Below are 23,337 nucleotides of genomic sequence, written 5' to 3'. Positions count from 1 at the left end.
AGATTAGTGTCTCTGTTGTTTATAATGTAATTGGCTTGTTTGATTAAGTTATCGTGAAAATGTGTTTCTTTTTTATTATGTGTTTCTTTTTATTATCCCATAGAATTATAAAATAGAAATGGATATTTAAATTTCTTTAAAGTAATATGATTTACGAAATGTTATGAGGAAAAGGTTTATTTTTCACAATCGTTATTTTATTTAAAAATGAGATCTCTATTTTAAACAGAAATTCCGAAATGGAAGATTCTTTATCATGAATATTCTTTATCATGAATATTTATTATTAACATTGAATAAATCAAAAACTTATAACATTATGAGATATTCGCAAAAATAATCATGCAAATATTAATACATATATCAAAATTTTACTTATATTTACTTAAATCACGATTTTTCTTCTTAATGGTGCAGATAATGAGATACAAGAAAAGATAATATATGTTTTGTTTTATATAAAACTTACTTTTACATACAACTATCTAAAATGGTAATTGCGCTAATCAAGAGTACAAATTGTTTTCTGCAAACGACAGCTTAAACTCGTAGTATGCGCGTATCACTAGGGTGTAAGTTTATTGAATTCCTGGACGACACCCTCGTCCAATTTCAACCCTTTGCGTCGACACTGCGCAAGAGACGGCACATCTTATCACATTCACACGAGAATGCATTCTCACATTTGCAACATGTGTTGGCGATGAGTTTGACGAAGATACTCTATATACACAACACACGAACACGCATTGTTCAGATGTCGTCCGGCCGAATTTATTTAATCCAATTAAGGAACGTCGCCGGCAATCTTTTGAACGTCTGCTCGGTCGATTGAAAGTTACACGTGTTTTTGTCAGCTCTCATTTAACACACACCGGGTGTGTAATCGGATACGAAACCATCTGAAGGATCTAGAGGCAACGGCAGGCAACGCCGATTTGGAAACGTGGCATACGTTGTGTGAAAGAAGAGGCCTTATAGATGTCGAAGTCTGACGATTCCGTATCGATTACGAGGAATCGAGAGAATCGATACGACGGGATAGTTTCATTGTACGATGATGTACAACTGATGTACTTTGCTACATACATAAATATACACACAACATATATAATGCAATTGAATATCCTCCGAGTTTTCCGATTTTATACACGGAAATGAGTATGCAGCTGTATGCTCGATAAACATCAATTGTGATGATTTTTGAATTCCATCAGACGTAAATAAAATCATGTTATGCGATACGGAAAAAAAAACCGAACAATGAAAGCAATATCTGAACTGGTATTTTATTCTGAACTGGTATTTTATTCTTACTAAATTTCATTGATTATTTATGTTTCTTTTTTACTTTATATTTGTAAAATATATAATATATAAAATAAAAATGTATAATGTATAAAATGTATATAAAAAATATATATATATATATATTTTTTTTTTTCATATTGTTGCAACAAATTGCAACTTTAATAATAATTAAATTTTTCTGAATAATTTTCAAATTATACGATTCACAATAAAATAATTTAAGGAGAGAAAAATGATTTGAATTCACATATAATGTATATAGAAATGTAGTAGTGTATAATGTAGAATTTTTAAACTTATGCAGGGCTTAATTATTACAAAAAAAAAAAAACAATAATACAACGAATATTAAAAATGTTATTACATGCAATGTATATTTGGCTGAGTTCTAATAAGATCTTTGGTAGAATCGATATCATCTATACGCCGGCTTAGCCATTTTACTAATGAAACAACTTTCATGGAGCAATTAACAAACTTGCCGTTGCACCGATATATTAAACCAACTATCGTATATGAATTTCTCATTTCGGAGCAATGAGATCAAAAATTATGATATTGTCTGCGTGTGTCTATACAGTGTCATCTAAAAAAATGTATCTTTCCCATCATGAAATAAAAGATATTCATGTATCGAATTTTTTTAAAATAAAATATTAATTACATATGTATTTATCCAAAATACAATTTTACCATAAATATTTTTGGCATATAATATAATATCAAATTATAATGATAGCATAGAGTAACGTGGTGATTCTACAAACAATGCTTGTTTCACCTTAAAGTTTTCATATACTTCGTATTTGCTACAAGGATAGTTGCTTTTTATGGTGCACCGTATATAGCCGACTTGCGGATAGAGAAAGCCAATTACTATCTCTGCCGCATTTGGTATAGTATGAATGGACTCCCATCCAGAGCTGCATCTATTTCGTATCAGGTGGAAGCCAATTGTGCAGACTGGGCGAACCAGTCATATATTCCTGGCAACAGCGCGGCGCTAAATTATTATAATGCTCATCGGACAAAGCGCACTGTCTCGCTTGAAATTCTATGCTAATGAATTAGGGGGATCGAACTCGATCAAACATGCGCTTTCGCATGGATGCGTCGTCAGGTATTATCTACTCAAGTTCTCAGATTATCTTATATACACCGAATTGAAGCCAAGCTTAGTCGAAATGGATGACGAATTATATAGTCTTTATTTATTTATAAACAAAATTATAATCTTTATAAACCAAAAAAGTTCCTGAAGTATTTTATAACTTAATTAATTTTTATCGTTATTGATCTTGCTGCATAAAAATATAAAAGGAAAATCTGTTGCAATATGTAGCTTGACATAATTAAAAGTCTCGTCGAAGCAGCAAGTTGTTTACGAAATCGCGTACGCTTTGTTCGTTTAAAATTAATAAAAAAATGCCGGATAATTGTAATGCTCATTAGCAGTAATTACAGTTCTATAGATTTGTCGAGATCGTGGATTAATGTTCACAAAAATATCGACCAATAGATGTACATTATGTGCAGCATTAACGTCCGCAAGTATCATGCGTTTAATTATTTCTAGTATTATAACGTTTGCGGTCCGATGTAATCGAAACTGAATATTTCGCGCAATATTATGGGATAATCATCGGTTCCGCCCACCGAGCAGAAATATTAAACGCAATTAAACGCTTCCCTTTGGTGAATACGCGTCGCATGCGAGAATGTAAAATTCGTCCGACTCGCCGTGGATCATAGGGGATGCAGTTAGAGATGGGATCAAATCCTTTGTGTATCTTTATGTATATATGCAGGCGATTTAAAAATATATATATTAAAACTTATATTATAAGAAAACATATTGTTTGTTATTACAGAGTTGGATATTATTAAAGTAAAATTTGAATCTCTCTTTCTCGACGTATTTATTTTTATTAGATCTATTTGTTTTTTATTCAATATCTATATATTCAAAATCTATCTATTAAAATGATACTTATATATTGAATAACAGGGAGATTTGCGAGTATACATCGACTTGATCTCATTCTAGATGAGGCTCGAGGTCTGAAATGAAGCAGCTATCTCTCGGCTTGCCACGACTTGTCAATTATAATAAGACGCGTAATGAATGAGTGCGTTCATGATCTGTAACAGAAAAAAAATGAAGGAAAAGGAAATCTCATTTTCATTGGTCATTAATGGATGCTGAATACGTTCTTAACACGAGACTTGGTAATGAGTTCGCAAATAGAAATAAATGTAGAAAAGTCGTTTCATTTACGTATATCTTGTTGCGACAAACCATACAATATGACTCGTATTATGCGAGTGATACATTCTCTGCGCGCATGAGAAGTTATGCGAAACTTTGTCTAGAGATACACATCTATTCGCGTTGTTGGTAAGAAGCTCCTTAATCTTTACCCGACGACGAAACGTGAGATAAAATTAACATATTCTATTCTTGGAAAAATATAATACTAATGAATAATATTAAAAAAATAATAAACAATTATGAAAACTTATTAATAGTCAGATTAATAGTCAGATTTGGAAATAAGTGAATAATCTTTTATTAATTAATATAGTAATTATTTATAATATATGATACAGTAATTATAATAATTATATTTTTTATTATTTATATATTTTATATTTGATGTCATAAATATTTTTATGCTATTAGTAAATTACTAAAGAAAGGAAAAAGAGAAAGAGAATAAAATAACATGATAAAAAACATTTAAAAAGTTTTGTTCTATTTTTGATATATATGTTGTGTAATATTCATTAATAATAATCTTTGACTTTAGAAATTTGTAATTTTACAAATAACTCTCTGAAACAGTAGTAATAAATATAATATTACTGTTTCAAAGAGTTATTTGTAAAATTACAAATTTCTAAATCAAAATTATTATCTAAGAATTTATAATATAAAACTTCTAGTTTCTCATTATAATATTCAAGAGGAAATTCTTTAATACTCTGGATCATACACAATCGCGACATTCAATGTTCGAAATAATTAAGCTTTTTCAATCGTACTTTGATCAGTCAGAGTTTTATGTTTCGTACTTTAATATCGAATAAAAAACGACGATACAAAAGGAGATGCATCAGTTATGCAACGTTAATGTTACGACATATGAAACAATTCGTACGTTTTCCGAGAGAAAACCCTAATATGAATGTTAGATATATCGATACTCGTATCACATAACTTACGTCGCACAAGTGAGTCTGTGCATTGAATGCTGATGTATCTCGACGTTTCTGATACACACGTACATATGTTCATATACATGTATATACATAGCTTTCCATCTTATCGCGCACTAATCATGGTAAAAGCAGTAGCTAGCGCGTTATATTCGTCATTCGACGTGTCTTGCCTTACTTAATGGAAATATGAGAGGTGTCACTTTCGCGTTTTGTGACATTTCTTTCTTTACCTGTGTTGTTATTTTTTTTACTACTTTTAAAAAGACCGAGAGATATTATTCCATCATCGTTATTGAGAATAATCATTTATATTGGTGCAATGACATTTGTCAAAAATTGAAAATGTGCTAAAATGCGAAATTCAAGTAGAATTTACAAAAATTTGAAAAGAGATCAAATTTTAATTTTAAAAAAAGTCACTTCCAAATTGAATAAAGAATGCTATGCGAAGATATATATTTTCTAATATATCCTGTATATATTTAAATTAGAAAAAATTGAATTAAATAATATTAAATAATACATGTGCGTTAGAATTGTAGAATGTAACAATAAAGAACGATTTATCTTCATATTTTTGGTGATTGATTTGGCATTTAACTCATTAGCGTCAAAAAGATTTTATTGAATCGATTAAGCAAGGAGAGAAAAAAAGCATCATTGTTGTAATTAGTAGCGCTAAAGATCGCGCCGAGATCGATTGCACGCGTCACGCGCGTGTCGCACGCAATCGTAGCTTTTTAGATTTGCATCCGCTATTTCTGTCCACCTGCGACCACCAGTAGAGCAAATTGTGATTTATGCGAGCAACGTGTGCGACCGCCTGACGAAAGAGAATTGTGAGCGTAATGAGTTATGGAGGCTCGCTCCTAATTCAGATATATGGTCGTGTAATCAGCCTTTTGCGCTTGACATCCGCGTCACCGTGTCTTCGTGTCTCACCGCGATATCATTTTTTTATCATCCCGGATTATCCTTTATCGCGTACTACCGCGTTTTAATCTCGACAGGAACGAATCTTAACTTGTGACATTATAAAAGATGACCAAAAGTGAATCAATTATTATTCAATTACTGGTGCATTTTCTAATTTAAATTGCAGGCTGATTAATTATTATCTCTGCTTTAAATGAAATCACTGCCGTGAATTGTTAAAAATTAGTTTATTAGATTTATAAAAAGATTATATAAAAACAATAACAATGTTATAATAATCGATTTCATAATAACAAAAAAAAACAGAGTTGAACATTTTAGATTAATCTTAATAATTAATAAAAAATGGCATCTACAGAAACGATCATAACACAAAATAACAATATTATACAACACGATTTCTCATGCATAAATTTAAATACGATCGCGTTTCTCAGTTTTAGTTGAGTAGCATGCGGTTCGTGGCAATACTGTCCGTGTCGTATAAATTGCGGTAATAAATGGTAATTATGTTACAGCACACGGCGGTAATGTGCCACCATATCGATTTGCGCCTGCCTATGATTTAATATCCGCGACCATTTTACTATGAAATTGCAATCGAATTGGATAATAGCACCTGATAGTTATCAAAGAGGCGGACACACGCACATGTTCTCTCTCTTTCTCTCTTCCTTCTCTTGTTATCTCTTGTTACTTTCCAAAGCAGATCTTTAGGATAGATATAATCGAACTAATCTTACGATAGACGCATTTTTGGAGTAGGCAGCCCGTTTGTCATAATATATAGCGACTATGCTTTAAATCTCAAGTGAGAAATGTGTAAGAATAAAGGACCTGCATGTCATCGGTCCAAGATAAGATTTCAAGTATTCCACAAAGCCCATGTAATTCATTAATGAACTAACCCTTTGAGGAGAGAGAGATACATTTGAACATTGACTCGAACATTATATATATTTTATCGATTTAACAAAGCTTATGCCAGAGACTTACGTTATTTTTTTCTGCACTTATATATGATTTTCATTACGCAAAACTAATAAGTATATATATTTTTACAGTTTTTAATTGTTTAATGGATGTAAATTTCGTACAAAGTTAAATGTATACATTGGCTAAAAATTATTAATAATATAAAGAGCAAAGAGAAAAATGGTTAAAATAAAAAAATACATAAATCCTTAATACCTTAATAATGTTAAAAATTTTGGAAGTATATAAAATGCTGAAAAATAAAGAAATTTAACTTTACGTTGTTTGCTTCTTACCATACTGAACAGAATGTCCTGTTGTAAAAGTATTCCTTCCGCGCGCGGCGAATACTTTCAGGCAACGTGGTACAAAGCTGAAAGGAGGATCTAAGGGCTCTATCATGCTGTATAATTTTTTTTTTACTTACCGTCAGTCCTTTGAGACACGTGAGCTCCTGCCGCAAAGCACAGGCAATTTTGATTTAAAAATGGAGCTTATCGTAGATTTATGTCATGCGCTTATATCCGCGATAGTTTATAAAATACGTGATAAGAAAATTGACTTTTGCTCAGGACATTTCTCTTTTTGCGAGTTTGGATTTTAATAAAGAGAAAAATAATAAAAAAACACATTTATATATTTATATATAATAAACGATGTATTTTTAATATTAACTGACGTATTTTTAAAAAGTATTTAATATTAAAATATCTAATTATTAAACCAAAATTTTATAGATAGAAATTTTCAATAGCTTAACCGTAACGAATAGAGTTCAGCGGAAGTTTCTTGCATCGCAAAGCTACGGAAGACCGACCGATCGTGTAAAATAAACGATCTCATTAGCGGCATGAATCGCGTTTGTTTTCTGAGGCATACCTCTCTCGCATTCTGGCGATTCAGTTGGCAGAACACGAGTGTACGGGACATCTCACTTTCGTTGACACGTCGACATAGCGTAGTACATGTCCCGCTAAATTTCAGGCAATTAAAAAACGGGAAGCAAATTAGCCGAGGCTACAGCTCATTAATTCTCGCCGCCTTATAACGATGACAGCGAGGAAACGTCATGTCATATGGCTGAATGCCGGATACATTACGGGATAAATTATGCCGCTCTCTCTCCTCAAGCTTACACACAGACAAACACAGACATGCAAACGTGACTGGCAACACGTGCTTACGCGCTACCGGGCGCTAATTAACTCCGCGAACAATATCGCAAAATGTTCGTCTTTAACAGCGAGCAATTGCGTTCTTAATTACTATATAAATCGCGCTAATCACTCAAATGAATTGTATCAAAGTGCAATTCGGAATAATACATTTGTGTGTTATAAAATTATATAGGTAGATAAAAGTTGTAACAAAATTCCTAGTGAAGAAAGAGATTATCCTTTAAATTATATAAAGCATGGGAAATCAATTAGAATGTTTTTTTGTTTTTTATTGCATGTTTATTTATATACAAAATATAGATGAACAACTTATACAGAATATCGTCTCCATAAACATTAATTAAACTTTAGATAATTTCGTGATTAGTGTTTACAGTAACATTGATATTAATATAATATATACATTTCTCGCATATATAAATAAAAAATGTTTACTCTTATAAACGTCGCTTCCTAAATTTATTTTTAAAAACGTAATTTTGTATTCATATGAAAATATAATAATTCGTCTCTTAAAAAATATCATATCATGTATATAATACACCATACACAATCACAATTATGTACAAACATTTATTATCATGAATCATACTGCATAACCAAATCGTATATGCTTAATTATTCTTGATCCGAAAATTCTTGACTAGCCAGATGATAAAAATGAGAATCAGCATTCTGGATTAATAAATTTGGCTCGTCAAATTCCAATACCTCTCCATCACCCATCACTAGAACTCTAAATAGAAAAAATAATATTTTTTAAACGAAAATTAGAGCAAAACATATACATTATAAACAATTAAAGTCTTTTATGTCTACAAACAGATTATATTAAGTAAAAATTAGTTTAGAGTTAAAAAATAAAATACCTATCACAGTGCATAATTGTCTTTATTCTATGAGCGATTATAATAACCGTTGCACTTTGGAAAGAAGATTTTATTGTCGCTTGAATAAATTTATCCGTTTCTTGATCTACATTTGCGGTGGCCTCATCAATGCAAACGATCTGTAGATGATAAATAATTGTAAATAAATATCAAGTCATTAATATATGAACAATTGCTTTCTCGAACAATATTACAAAAAAGTACCTTCGCATTATGTAGCACAGCTCTGACTAAGCAGAATAATTGTCTCTGACCAGCACTGAGATTATTACCACCTTCATCCAAGACTGCACCCAAGCCACCCAATCGATAAACTAAAGAGTGCACCTTGCATTTTTCAAGAGTTTTATATATATGCATATCGGTATATTGGTCCAATGGATCCACGTTCTCTCGAATAGTACCCGAGAAGAGAAACGGAGTTTGAGGTATAATAGCTAAACGGGATCTAAAATATTTTTCTTTTTTTATAACTATTAATATACAGTGATTATTTTTTTGGTAACTTTTTGCAAATTTATAGATACCTTAACGCATTTAATTGCAATGTTTGAATATTTACATTATCGATTAATATATTCCCAAAACTTATTTCTGTCAATCTAAACAATGAAGCTAATAATGAACTTTTTCCAGCACCAGTGCGACCAACGACGCCTATTTTTTCTGCTGGTCGCGTGATAAATGTTACCTCTTTCAATGATGGCGCTAAATGATCTCTGCAGATATAACAAATTATAATACTATTAAATTAACTAAATTATTATACTAAATGCTAGGCTCTTGTGTATTATTTTTATCCAAAAAATTTTAACTAATTTTACCTGTACTTCATAACAACTTCTCTAAATTCTACAACACCCTGACTAGGCCATGCGTAAGGTGGATTAGTACCCGTCATATTTTCAGTCGGTACATGATCTAAATACTGTTTAACTCGTTCCACTGCAATCATTTCTCTCTCAGTCTCAGTAAAAGAATTTACAACTCCAGATAATAATCCGGTTACAGATAATGCGTATGTGATCGCTAAACCGATTAAACCAGGATCAGCTATGTTATATTGATGTTGCAACACTGCCATAATGCTAACTCCGGCTAAAAGGGCAACACCGATAAATTGCAATCTTAGTGCGAGCCATTGACTGATAGCTACAGAAGCGAATTGCGTTTTTTGGCTGGCTTCTAGTAGCAGTTCATTTTCCTGTTTGAAGCGAGGTACAGTACGAAAGGCTCTAATACTCGTTAGACCACTCAAAGTTTCACTAAAATGAGCATATAAAGGAGACAGCGTGATACTGGATAACCGTTTTACCTCTCTCGATGTTAATCTAAAAGAAAAAAAAATTTGAAGAAAATTATATATATATATATATATATATATATATATATATATATATATATATATATATATACAATATATTTGTAGAGAATTGAAAAAAGTTGTACCTGTAATGATTTTGTATCCAATGATAAATTGGTATAAGTGGTGCTAATACTAGAAAAATCCATGGTAACCCATAAGCTGTAACTATAATGGTAGCAACTAAACCAAATAACTGTGCCAACAAGATGTTAGCAATAAAAGGCAGAGAATCATCGATCGTATATGTATCGGATGAGAATCTATTTATAATCCTACCAAGCGGTTGAATGTCAAAAAACATTGCTTTTGCCTGAAACAATTTTCATAATAAACTTGATATCAGAAAAAAGAGCGAATTATTTCATAGCTCATATTTACCCGCATAATTATCTTCAAAAGTTGCTTATGGGTCGTTATGGCTGCTTGCAAACCACCATATGCGAAAATGAAAGCTCTGATTAAAGTAAAAATAGAATTAAATACAGCTAGTAAGATGTAAACTGTTAAATAATACTTCATATCATGCAAGCCATAATGATCGTAATAGAATTGCAATTTTCCAGGTCGAGACATATCAGTTGAATTGATCGCTGTTGTATTAGCATGAGTCACCCAATATGATAACCATAAATCCGTAATGTTTCTTGAGCTTTGCATTAGAATCATAGAGAGAAATATTGAGATTGCCAAGTATTGTCCTATGACCTTCACATAATACATGTATACTGAGAAGCGTACTGTTCCTTTTTCAGTAGTTTCTTTTTCAAGTAGCGGATCTATCTCGTTCTTTTCCGATCGATTAAATTCATTGGGTATTATCTTCATAGACGCGATATCCAAGTCGGATTCGATGGATTCCGATAAAAGATAATCTTCCAGATCGGGCAAAACGTCACTCGGTTTTCCTTGATTAATAATTTTTCCTTTTGACATTTCAATGACTACATCTGCATGGATCAAATATTGAATCTGATGCGTGCATAATATCCTGGTTTTATTTCGTAACAAGCCTAGAATTACGTGTTGAAATACATGTTTAGCAACTTTAACGTCCAATGTCGCTAATATATCATCTAGTAAATAAATATCTTTATCCGCATATATAGCACGAGCCAGAGAAATTCTCGTCTTTTGGCCGCCGCTCAAAGTATTCCCAGCTTCACCAACGGCTGTTAAGTCCTTATTAGGCAATGAATTCAAATCGGACGTGAGAGCGCAAGCCTTCAAAATGTTCCTATTATACAATCATAAAATATAAGATAAAAAATTTAATATAAGATACAAAAAATACAAAAATTTAATATCATCAATTTCAAGACGCTTGATACCTACTTGTATTTATTATGATCATAGGATTTTCCAAAAAGAATATTATCCCGGATTGTACCACGTTGTAGCCAAGGATTTTGTTTTACATATCCGAAACCTCTGTGATCATCATTAACTGCTATTATTCCTTTAGTTTTTGTTATTTCCGCTAAAATGCCATCTAAAAGTAAAGATTTCCCACTTCCAACTTTACCCATGATACCGATTAATTGTCCCTGTGTGAAAAAAGAAAATATTTATTTACATTCAAAGAGAATATTATAAATTTTATTTTTACCTTTTGTACAGATAAATTAATATTATGTAAGGCGAAGACATCGTCATCTTCGAAGGTAACACTTTTTTTAATGTCAGTGCTCGAAGATGGAGAGATTATAGTTCTTGGACTTGCAGTATCATTATGCTTTGGACGATTTACAGTTAGTGTCACATTTTGCAGTAATAGATCAACATCAGGAGTAATATCTGTATAGTATAACGATGCATCCATATCAGGTAACTAAATTAATAGAATAGAAACTGAGTTTAACAATAAAACAATAAAAGTGTTTGCACTTTGTATTATAATTTCAAAATATACATACATCCAGCATTTTTTGAATTCTTTTAAGAGATACCCATGCTTCTGTAAGACCGTTTAAAACCCATGGAAATGCATTTAAAGGTCCTATTAACATGTTCAATAATGCCATACTAGTAAAAACCGTTTTAGCATTTAATTCATTTCCAAGCAATACATATGTTGTAAATGTTAATATCGCAATGACAACAGGTGTAGTTGCCCAGAAATAAACGCAAAGAGCATCTAAATATTTTCTACCTCGTAAATATTTCACTTCATTCTCCCTTAGCTCTGTGTAAGAAAAAAAGATTTAGATAAATATATTTAAGTGCAAGAAATTTTTTCTTAAATTTATCTATATGAAAATATACTAACTGAAAATTTTCCGTAAGAAATGTTCTTCCCACACATTAACCTTGATTGTAGTTATTCCGCGTAATATCTCTCCCATCAGCCTTACTCTTTCATCTTTATATTCCATCAATTTAGTGCTAAGCTTACCGATTTTATTTGCTATGATCTTATTAATTGGTATAAGTATTATCGAAAATGCAACACCAGCCAAAAACGAAACACCAATTTGCTTATGTAGAAGATAGAGCGTCACGAATAACTGAAAATATAAACACCATATTTTTAAGAAGTAGTAATAAAGAAAGCTGTAAAATATAAAAAGTGTAAAATATAAAAAAATATATTCTTTTAATAATATATATATATATATATATATATATATATATATATATATATAGATAAATAGATAGATAGAAAAAATGTATTAGATTCATATTATTATCATGTAATTACCTGTAATGGTATACTCCAAAATGTATGAAAACTAGGGCAGCTATTGACCAATCTATCAGTATCAGTACTCATAAAATTAACAATTTCACCAAAATTAAAACTATAATTTAAGTCGATATTAGAAGAATGCAATGTTTTTTGATAAACCAAGGTAATAATTGCAGAGCGAATTTTCAAACCGACAATAGACATCCAGAATGTAAAGTGAGTATTACAAAAGGCACCTGTATGTATATATAAATATTATGCTGTTATATAATGAATGTAATAAATATATTTAACATTGAAATTAAATTTGACTTTATAATTACCAATTATAGCGCTAAATATTATAAGAGATGCATATAAATATCCATGTGAGATTGGCTCATTTTTATCTTCAATAAAACTTATCAATCTATTTAGCAATATTGGTCCCATAAATGAACTGGAATCTGCGATAAATCTCAATATTCCAACCGCATAAAATTCCCAGCCGAAACATTTATGCAGCAAGTAAAACAGTGTTACTTTTTTTGTAATTATTTTTACATTTGTCTGAAGCAATGTTTCTGAATTATTTTCGATTCCATTTCTTGTTGTTTTCGGCTGCAACATTATTATTATTATTATTATTACAAAACTAATTTATAAAATAATTATTATGCTTAAAATATTCAAAAGTTATATTGTTAAATAAACTATAGAATGTCCTAGATGTTTGCTTACCATATTATTTATATGTTTGTCAATTTTATGACTAATTGCATTGGTACTAATCTGATAGGGTAAATCAAATAAGTCATCAGAATGATTTAATAACCCCTTAACGCCTTTTTCCATTAATGGTGTTACCCAATGGAACAAAAACTTAGAAATCATAGTAACATCTTCCATAGCAACTCCAAGGTAATTTGAGTCCTGTTCCTCTGGAAATTGTACATATGAGGAACTAGGACTACCCAGTAGAGCAGTGCGTTCTCCTATCTAGAAATACATTGTTATGTCACTGTAATATCTTTGTTTATTAATAATGCAGTGATTTTAAATATCATGAATAATATTTTAATTAAGTAATATTCCAAGCAATTTAAATATTTTCGGAAAATCGTAATAGGACCAGAAATAGAGATTAATGAAAATGCAAGGCAATTCTGTGATAATAGCTTACTGTGACATTTCGAGATGATACCCTTGTGCGCTCCGGCCTGGCACCCGGTATCAATGTTATTGTATACAATATCAAAAGAGTAACTACACTGATACTAAAACCTAGTGATAAGTTTGGCAAAACATCATTTTTGGGCGTATTATCGATGTGACTGTGTAACAGTAGCACAGAAATAACGATCAAAAGAAATATCAATGCTCGTATTAATACCGGTCCTCGTGGATTAGGATTTCGTCCACGTTTCAAGCTTAAAATAAAACAAAGATGCATAACCCATGCTAAACCTTCAGTACCTGCTACAAAATAATCCACTGGCTTAGCAGAAGTAAATTTGTCAGTAATTTTTGGTGTCGTCTCATAATTATAGATAGAAGGCGCAACAGGAGTTACAGTAGTATTTTGAACATTACTCTCTGGCAACAGAATTGATTTAGCAAATCTAATAGTATGATTTAATCCATCACGTATTCTGTTTACAATATCTGTTTCATCTAAAGATGGATTTATATTCCTATAAGTGGAAATGTTCAATCTTTTTGGTACTGGTGTACTATAGTCTTGCACTTCATCATGCACCAAAGAAATAGTAGTATTAGTCAAAATAATATACGCCCTTATGATAGGCAGTATCACAAGACATATAGTAATAAGAATTCTTATATTTATAGCATGGTAAGTGTGCTGATGTCGAGATGAAGATATGTTTGTTTTTCCACAATAATATGCAGAGACAACAGCTATGAGAGTTAATACTGGTATCTGAAAGTTCAGAAATAAATTTGATAAAAAAAAATCAATCATTAATTTATCTTTCAAATTTAATGCAAAATAAACTTGATCGTATTACCTGAAGACAAAGCTGTTGAAAACATACATCCAAGTCATGTGTTTCCGGATTCAAAGGATTAATATTTTTGCTAGATCCACATAATTCGGTCCAATTCCACTTCCATCTTTCTACGTCATTCAACCAATTCTCTGCCATACTAGAAATTATAATTAAAATTAATTCATGAATAAGAAATTGTTCATTTTCAATAGGTTAGACAAATATTTTTGGAAATATAATAAAACAGATTGAAACACTAAATATAAATAACATATGCAAAATTATGATAAAGCTATTATACATATATATACATATATATATATATATATATATATATATATATATATATTCAAAAATATAAAAAAAATGTCTTAAAAATAAGTTAAATGAAATAAAGAATATTTAAACAAAATAAACATATATATATATATATATATATAAAACATTATTTGTGTTATCTTGTTTAATAATATTACAGTTTCCAAAGTTTTATATCACTTTTACTTACAAATATACTCAATATGGTATTTTATTAAATTGCATAGTTAATAAATCACAGTGATACGTTACACTATAGAGATTAAAAATTGTATAAAATGACACCATCGAGTGCGATTGATCTAACTGATAATTAATTATAAGCAGATAAGATGGTAATGAGATATTAGTAAACAACATAATTTATGCAAACATTTACCTGTTAATTAAAAAGCCATAAATACTAAAGCACGCAATATTAATAAGCACTATAATATTTATCACGATTTCTCGTTTGCATTATATCTTGTTTCTGGGCTCTCATATCGACGAACATTCACAGGTTAAGTTCCCCTTGACAGTATGACGCATAGTGTGATGCAAACTTAGAATGACGATTGATTGTCCAGTGAATTTTGCAAAGTATTGAAAATAAAATATATGAGAGAATATATACGCGAACATATATATTTAGATAAAAAAATCACGTTCTTTATCTTATTTATCGCCAGTGACAACAATAAAGAAATGCAAGTGTAATCTCTCGAGAAATAACAAAGTAAATGTGATGTAAAGAATATATATATATATATATATATATACATATTCTTTGTGTGCATAATTTAGATCGAGCTCTTCTCTATTGTACTAGACTACAATACGAATGATATAAATCTGATTGATAAGTCGACGTATACAAGTCCATTTCATTTCCTGAATTAAATATAATTTCCTGATGAAAGAGGCCGAAGAATCACAAATTGAAAGGAATATGATCGTGGAAATGAAAGAAGATATATCATGTAATGAGAATGAAAATAGTACCAAAAAACAGAGCACCGATTTTCCTATAGTAGATGCAAAATATACTCTTGAGGAGGAGATCCTAAATCATGTGGCCAACAGCAAAGCAATTTTTAAGAGTCAGCAAAAGGGAGAACCTGAATTAACGTATAAGGAGAAGCGTGCCACAGCTGAAAACTTGTTGAAAAAGAATCACTGCTTATTCTTATCCAAATTTGGACACTATTTAAAAGTGGAGCACTTGGAATATTTTAGTAAAAGTGAGGATTATGAGACGGTTTATCATATAAATAGACTGCAGAGATATTTTAATAATTCTACAAGACGTATTGATGTCAGGAACAAAAGATATGAAGCTTTGAAGGTATTGATAGAGAAAGGAGAATATTTCAGCGAATGCGAAATGATGAAGAGGAATCCATTATTGTATGAACATTTGGTAGGACAGTATCTGACAGAAGAGCAAAAGAAAACTAGAGACGCAATTGATACACGTGCAAATTATATTGATATACTTATGGAGACTGTTGAAAGGGACAAACTGCAAAAGCGTCTGGAATCTCAAAAGGAAGAGGAGAATGAAGTACGAGAGGAGAATGATTCAGATGATGATGATGAAGATGATAATAGTAGAGAGATATCTGAAACAAACTTTAATAAACAGCTTAATTCTCATTGGGGTGAAAATTTAAATAAAATAATTGACAAAGGCAAACATAAAAAACTATCAAATAATATAATATCAAATCAAGAAATACAATTACTGAGGCAAGAGTTTATTACAAATATGTATGAGAGTTTCCTGGATGGTAAAGATAGAGATTTTGACTATAGGTATATTTGTTATATTAATCACACAATGTAAATACAATCTGGGGAAGTTTCCAAATATATTATATTTTTTACTTATATTAATAACAGTTTATATAATGAAAGAGGTTATTAATAATATATATTTAAAATTTAATTAATAACATATTTAAAATAATTTATATGATTAAACCAAAATTTATATATTTATATATGCATAATGATTTTTCTTAAAATATATATACAAATATTTTATGAAAGATATAAACTAATATTAACTTATATTTATATCCATAAAATAGTTTTTAAAATGAATTTGAATACAAAATATGTATATATCTTTCCTTCCCATTATGCACATATATGTCATATTTTATTTTTTACAATAGCTTTAAATAAATAGAAAGCTACAGAATATTTTTAGATATTTAAAGATAACAATTGTTTTTATCAGATATTTTCTTAATATATTTTCAGCACTGTGGATGATAATGAAGCTTATGATAATGTAGAATTAAAAAATCAAGACGAAGAAGAAAAGTATTTTGATTCTGAAGACCCTGCAATTGTTCTTCCACTTAATGAATATAATGATCAAAACGAATCAGAAGATGAGTTGGATGCGTATATGAGAACACTGAAGGTTAAATAATATTTTATACTTTACAATTGCCTCGCGCTATTGTTGGCATTGATTCATAGAAAGGTTATTTATCCATTAGGAACAGATACCTACAAATTCACATTCTTTGGATAATCCAACATAGCCCAGCATACATTAGATTATATATAATAAATACATTTATATGTAATTCAGTTTTGTATATATTCATTATATAATATTATACCCCTTTCCTTATTGCATTTCAATTTATAAAAATATTAAAAATTTTATATTTTAATTTATAAAAATATTTATTTATTTTAATTTATAAAAATATTAATATTATTAATTTGAGAAAGGTATGAATTGTACAATTTTTTTGTTGTAAATGTTCTTCTCTATCTAACATTAATTAAATATATGTAGTGTCTTTTATTATAATTTACGAAAATTATCGATTATTTATTATTATTGTATTTTATTCTTTTTTGCCGTTACAAATTATTTAATTTTATTTTTTACTTCAAATAAGAAGAATTAGTTATCTTAATTTTATTAATTTAATTTGTAATTTATGTATTTGCATTCAAGTTGAAACACATACTCGTAAATTAATTATCTATCAAAACCAATCAGAGATCTCTATAGAATCATATGGAATTCTAGCCAAGCTGAACGTGTCTGGTGTCTTGTCAAAACGAGTATCGGAAGTCGGAAGTGCACGACGATTAATTGTGTACTTTTTTCAAGAAAATGGTAAGAATCGTAGTGTTTCAAATATTTTGCAATGCTGCTCGCAAAAGTAAATATTCCGTTGTGGATTATATTCGTGTGGTGATTGTCGCATGAAAATTAGCTTAGTGTTGTAAAGGTTATATGTTGCAAAAAATTTGTAAAAAATTGTTTTGCGAAGATTTTTCAAAAGGCAATAATATGTGAAAATAAAAGAATTAATTTAAAGAAATTATCTATTAATAAAAAATTAATTTCTTGTTTCTATGCGAATTAATTGGCGTTCAAAAAACTGTAAAGACATTTTTTATACGCTTCAATCTTATCACATATCATTATAATTAATGTATCCTATGTTATATTAGAAGAAAATTACTTCCAAATATATATCACTTTTCAATATATTTATACATTATTGTGTTTTTACTGTAGATAAATGTGCATTTATATAGAAAGTATTAATCTTTGATATATTGTGTTAATATGTGTCTAAAAAATAGATTTTGCCTTTCAATGTCTATCTTTAATCACGAGGAGATAATTTTAATAGCTTGTTTCAAGTAATGTATCTCCAATGGTTAAGCATTTGTAGTGCATGCTTGAGTTGTATGGCTTACCTAGTGTGGTACTACCTGGTGTCCCCCTGGTAGGTATCTTTATTTTTTTCGCAGCCAATGACACCTGCCATAACAGGAATGGAGGAGCAAGAGAAGTTGTTGGAAGATGCTATCGGGGTGGTTAAAGTTCAAGCTTTTCAGATGAAACATTGTTTGGACAAAGCTAAACTGATGGATGCGCTAAAACATGCCTCCACTATGTTAGGAGAACTGAGGACTTCTCTTCTTAGTCCAAAGAGCTATTATGAGTTGTGTATCCTTATTAATTATTTAATTTCAATGACTTTCTGATTTATAACATTGAATACAAGTATTTGGCTTTGGTATATTTGATATAGATATAGATATTTCTTATAACAATTATTATTAGATATGGCAATAACAGATGAACTACGACACTTAGAACTTTATTTGTTGGATGAATTTCAAAAAGGAAGAAAGGTTACAGATCTTTACGAATTAGTACAATATGTTGGCAATATTGTACCAAGACTGTACGTATCTGTTTCAAACTGCTATCTGCTATAAAACTCTGTATTATCATTTTCTGATTGTGAAAAGTGAGATAATCTAATAAACATTACAGCTACTTACTTATTACTGTTGGTTTGGTTTATATCAAAACAACTCCTGGTTTAAAAAGGGATCTTTTAAGAGATCTTGTAGAAATGTGCAGAGGTGTACAACATCCGTTACGTGGTTTATTTTTAAGAAATTATTTGCTACAATGCACAAGGAACATTTTACCAGATGTCACTGAAGGTGATGATGAAGATGGGACCGTATGTATCCTATAAATAATGAAATCTTTCTTTTCTACATACATTGTTATTTTTAAAACTTTATTTTTAGGTTCGTGACAGCATAGATTTTGTTCTGATGAATTTTGCAGAAATGAATAAATTATGGGTACGCATGCAACATCAAGGTCATAGTAGAGATAGAGAAAGAAGAGAAAGAGAAAGGGAAGAACTTAGAATTCTTGTGGGAACAAATCTTGTACGACTTAGTCAATTGGAATCTGTAACATTGGATAAATATAAAAAGGTATATTACATCCACATATATACACAAAATCTTTTTATTTTTTTTTAATCGAATTTTATTAAAATTATATTTACAAATATATTTTAGCTTGTACTACCAGGAATATTGGAACAGGTTGTTAGCTGTAGAGATGCCATAGCACAGGAATATCTTATGGAATGTATAATTCAGGTATATTTTTTTATATGCCACAAATATTTTATCTTAAAAATAATAAAAATGAAAAAAATAATTTTGTTTTTTTTTTTAAATTATATTTAGGTCTTTCCTGATGAATTCCATTTACAAACATTAAATGCATTCTTAAAGTCTTGTGCAGAATTGCAAAATGGAGTGAATGTTAAAAATATTATTATATCATTAATCGATAGACTTGCAGCCTTTAGTCAAAGATCTGATGGCGTAGGAGGACCGGGAAGTCCTAATCAAGTCTCAGGAATTCCACAAGATGTCAAACTTTTTGATGTATTTAGCGATCAGATTGCTATTATTATACAGGTATCCACTAAATAGAATAAACTTTATTACATGTATTAATGGCTGTTCAGTGATGATTAGATACTGCACAATATTTGACAATTCTATGATAGAAAGAAATTCCTTACCATCTAGTTTAAGTCTGAGAATGATTCCAAGATATCTCACATATTACACTTTAAGTATTTGTACTATTTATTTGATTAGATATATTTTTTATAGACAAGGCAAGATATGCCTCCTGAAGATATTGTATCTCTTCAAGTAGCTCTCATAAACTTAGCACATAAATGCTATCCAGATCGGGTAGATTATGTGGATAAAGTTTTATTCACAACAGTTCAAATATTCCAAAAACAAAATGTTGATAAGTAAGTTTAAGAGCAATTTATTATAAATGTTGGGGGGCAGCTATTTTTATATTTTGTACATTAAACATCTGTTTTTTTCCCAGGCTGGAATATAATAGTGCCGTTTCAAGAGAACTAGTAAGATTAATGAAAATTCCTGTAGATAATTATAAAAATATATTAACTGTGCTTAAACTTGAGCATTATGCGCCTCTTTTGGATTATTTTGATTATGAGGGTAGAAAATCGCTAGCCATATACATAATCACAAATATTTTGGAAAACGAAACATTGATACCGATGCAAGAACAAGTGGATGCAGTGCTCTCTATGGTAGCTCCATTGGTACAAGATCAGCCGGATCAACCAAACATAGAAGAAGATCCTGAAGATTTCGCTGAGGAACAAGGTCTGCTTGGCAGACTAATACATCATTTCAAATCGGAAACGCCGGATCAACAATATATGATATTAAGTGCTGCAAGGAAACATTTCAGTGCTGGTGGTAACAAAAGAATTAAGTATACTTTGCCGCCTATAATCTTTCAAAGTTATCAATTGGCCTTTACATATAAAGCATTGAAAGATCAGGTTTGTAATTCTATATCTAAAATGAGATCATTGTCATAACTATCAACTGACGTTACATTCTTTTTCAGGATGAAATGTGGCAAAAAAAATGTCAAAAAATTTTTCAATTCTGTCATACGACTATCACTGCACTGATGAAGGCTGAATTAGCCGAATTACCTTTGAGACTATTTCTGCAAGGTGCAATAGCAATCGGCGAAATCCGTTTTGATAATTTTGAGATGGTAGCTTATGAATTTATGAGTCAAGCATTTTCAATATATGAGGATGAAATAAGCGATTCAAAGGCACAGCTTGCGGCGATCACTTTGATCATTGCTACGTTTGAACAAATGAGCTGTTTTGGTGAAGAAAACGCAGAACCTGTGCGTAATCAATGCGCTTTGTATGCTAGTAAATTATTGAGAAAACCTGATCAGTGTAGAGGAGTCGCTACTTGTTCACATATATTTTGGTCAGGAAAATCTTTAGCTACAGGTGGAAAAGAGGTACATAAGAATATACATCGATTTATAGTCTCGATTATTTGAGAGATAAATTACATGAGAAATATAATTTCAGATGCAAGAAGGTGGTAAAGTATTAGATTGCTTGAAAAAAGGTATTAGGATAGCGAGCCAATGCATGGATACATCGGTGCAAGTGCAATTGTATGTAGAACTGCTGAATCATTACATTTACTTCTACGAGAAAGGAAATACTGCTGTAAGATTCACAAAATAGTATATCAATTTATTTTTTATGTAAGTTGTCCTTTTTAATTTGATTATTTTTTAGGTGACTGTGCAAATATTGAATCAAGTAATTGCAAAAATTAGAGAAGAGCTTCCTAATTTAGAAGCAAGTGAGGAAACTGATCAAATACAAAAACATTTGGCAAATACATTGGAACATTTAAGAAATAGAATGGAATCAGCAGACTCTGATGGACTTTCTTATCAAGGCCTTGTTCTTTAATTGCATAGAATTGGCGTATTGTAATTTTGTAAATAAAAGATTTTTAGAATATTATAGGTCGATAGTATCAAAAAATTAGCATTAATTAGCATCCAATTTTTAATTTTTATTTTTAACTTAATTTTTAATCTTTATCTTTATTAAAAACAGGATTACAAATTATATATATAATAAAGTGACTCATTAGTTCTCGAAAGTAGTTAACTGTGATTGTTATAATTCAGATCAATATTGTACAATTATTTCTTACTTGGATAAATGTATATATTGAATTATATATATATGAAAATAAAATTCTATTAAAATTTTAAAAATAAAATTCTATTAAAATTTTAAAAGGATTTAAATGGATAACCGTGAATTAAATCAATTCTCTGGACAATATTTTGATTTTATAGCTTTATAATATTTAAGTGTTTTACAAAAATAAAAAATGGATATGTATGTACCCATTTGTCGTATGATTCTGCTAGGGCATCTCAGATCCTCAATATCTGCATCATCCATAGTGACAAAGTTGTCCCTGATACGACAGAAGCCAATATAAATTATTATAAAGTGCCATTTCTTTTCTCTTCTTTTTTATTGATTAGATGGTAGTATATTGTAAAAAATAAAAAATCACGTCAAGATAAACGCGCTACTGGGCGACTCATCGATCTCATTAAAAGATTTAATGTTAAAAAATGGCTTTTTATTCTCATTTTATTTACATTTTATTAAAAATCATAAATAATTATAAATAAAAATTAGTAAATAAACAAAAGATTTTATTAAAAAACATGTTCTTTAATAAATACGAGATTGTCGCTAGCTCGTCTCATATCTACCACCGCATGATTTGCTCATTATTGGTGAGTCAAAATCAGCGCGATTGATTGTCTATTCTTGTTTGTTGATTTTTGTCAGAGAGAAGACTGATCGAGATGTCATGGCCATGGTCATGGCCCACTTTTAGGTGATCTTTGGGATACTCTCTCTATAGATATTAAAAACATGGACATGAATGTTCTTAGAGAACATATATCTCCCTCTGATAATATAAATATAAATAAAAATATAAATAATTTAATTAATAATAATTTATTATATGTATAAAAATATTAATATGTTCTCTCTTTTCATGCTATTATTTATTTATTTATTTATATGTCTTCTTTTTCTTTTTCTCAACATCATTTATTTATTTATTTATTTATTTAGTTCACTCTAAAGCCCGGTTCCACAACTCGAGTTAATCCGAGTTTAATACGTTAAACTGGGCCCTGATTAGTTCATTCACTACTTAAACTCGGATTAACTGGATTGTGGAACTG

At 30.0% G+C, this 23,337-nt stretch overlaps 3 protein-coding genes across 7 annotated transcripts; 2 read left to right on the top strand and 1 right to left on the bottom strand.

Moving 5' to 3' along the window:
- Positions 1 to 8,092: 8,092 nt before the first annotated feature.
- On the bottom strand, positions 8,093 to 18,617 carry LOC105258019 (multidrug resistance-associated protein 7). 2 transcript variants are annotated; one of them, XM_025412254.1, is made up of 17 exons: positions 18,600 to 18,617; positions 14,574 to 14,712; positions 13,727 to 14,485; positions 13,285 to 13,542; positions 12,888 to 13,164; positions 12,577 to 12,800; positions 12,145 to 12,382; positions 11,792 to 12,060; positions 11,485 to 11,706; positions 11,211 to 11,422; positions 10,257 to 11,112; positions 9,962 to 10,188; positions 9,337 to 9,843; positions 9,040 to 9,231; positions 8,717 to 8,960; positions 8,492 to 8,631; positions 8,093 to 8,358 (listed from the first exon to the last, which is right to left on the bottom strand). In XM_025412254.1, exons 2-17 carry the CDS (start codon positions 14,709 to 14,711, stop codon positions 8,241 to 8,243), a joined length of 4,881 nt encoding a protein of 1,626 aa, XP_025268039.1. In that variant the 5' UTR covers position 14,712; positions 18,600 to 18,617; the 3' UTR covers positions 8,093 to 8,240. The 2 variants fall into 2 exon arrangements, with proteins under 2 accessions (XP_025268039.1, XP_011267359.1); XM_011269057.3 differs by lacking the exon at positions 18,600 to 18,617 and adding an exon at positions 15,253 to 15,399.
- On the top strand, positions 15,386 to 17,490 carry LOC109610486 (coiled-coil domain-containing protein 97). Of its 3 annotated transcripts, none has more exons than XM_025412256.1 (4): positions 15,386 to 15,455; positions 15,660 to 16,670; positions 17,124 to 17,289; positions 17,369 to 17,490. In XM_025412256.1, the coding sequence occupies exons 2-4, from the start codon at positions 15,769 to 15,771 to the stop codon at positions 17,411 to 17,413; spliced, it is 1,113 nt and encodes a 370-aa protein (XP_025268041.1). In that variant the 5' UTR covers positions 15,386 to 15,455; positions 15,660 to 15,768; the 3' UTR covers positions 17,414 to 17,490. The 3 variants fall into 3 exon arrangements, with proteins under 3 accessions (XP_025268041.1, XP_025268040.1, XP_019885173.1); XM_025412255.1 differs by lacking the exon at positions 15,386 to 15,455 and adding an exon at positions 15,485 to 15,591; XM_020029614.2 differs by lacking the exon at positions 15,386 to 15,455 and having other exon boundaries at positions 15,619 to 16,670.
- Positions 17,917 to 22,109, top strand: LOC105258021 (vacuolar protein sorting-associated protein 35). Of its 2 annotated transcripts, none has more exons than XM_011269064.3 (12): positions 17,917 to 18,006; positions 18,654 to 18,852; positions 18,970 to 19,093; positions 19,186 to 19,381; positions 19,452 to 19,646; positions 19,734 to 19,817; positions 19,908 to 20,144; positions 20,346 to 20,494; positions 20,578 to 21,064; positions 21,133 to 21,552; positions 21,626 to 21,769; positions 21,842 to 22,109. In XM_011269064.3, the coding sequence occupies exons 1-12, from the start codon at positions 18,004 to 18,006 to the stop codon at positions 22,019 to 22,021; spliced, it is 2,418 nt and encodes an 805-aa protein (XP_011267366.1). In that variant the 5' UTR covers positions 17,917 to 18,003; the 3' UTR covers positions 22,022 to 22,109. The 2 variants fall into 2 exon arrangements, with proteins under 2 accessions (XP_011267366.1, XP_011267365.1); XM_011269063.3 differs by having other exon boundaries at positions 17,921 to 18,006; positions 18,633 to 18,852.
- Positions 22,110 to 23,337: the final 1,228 nt, after the last annotated feature.

This window comes from Camponotus floridanus, unplaced genomic scaffold, assembly GCF_003227725.1.
Source record: "Camponotus floridanus strain SB8 unplaced genomic scaffold, Cflo_v7.5 scaffold5, whole genome shotgun sequence".
In the NCBI taxonomy this organism is placed as follows: Eukaryota; Metazoa; Arthropoda; class Insecta; order Hymenoptera; family Formicidae; genus Camponotus; species Camponotus floridanus.
This window is presented reverse-complemented; position numbering and strand designations above follow the sequence as displayed.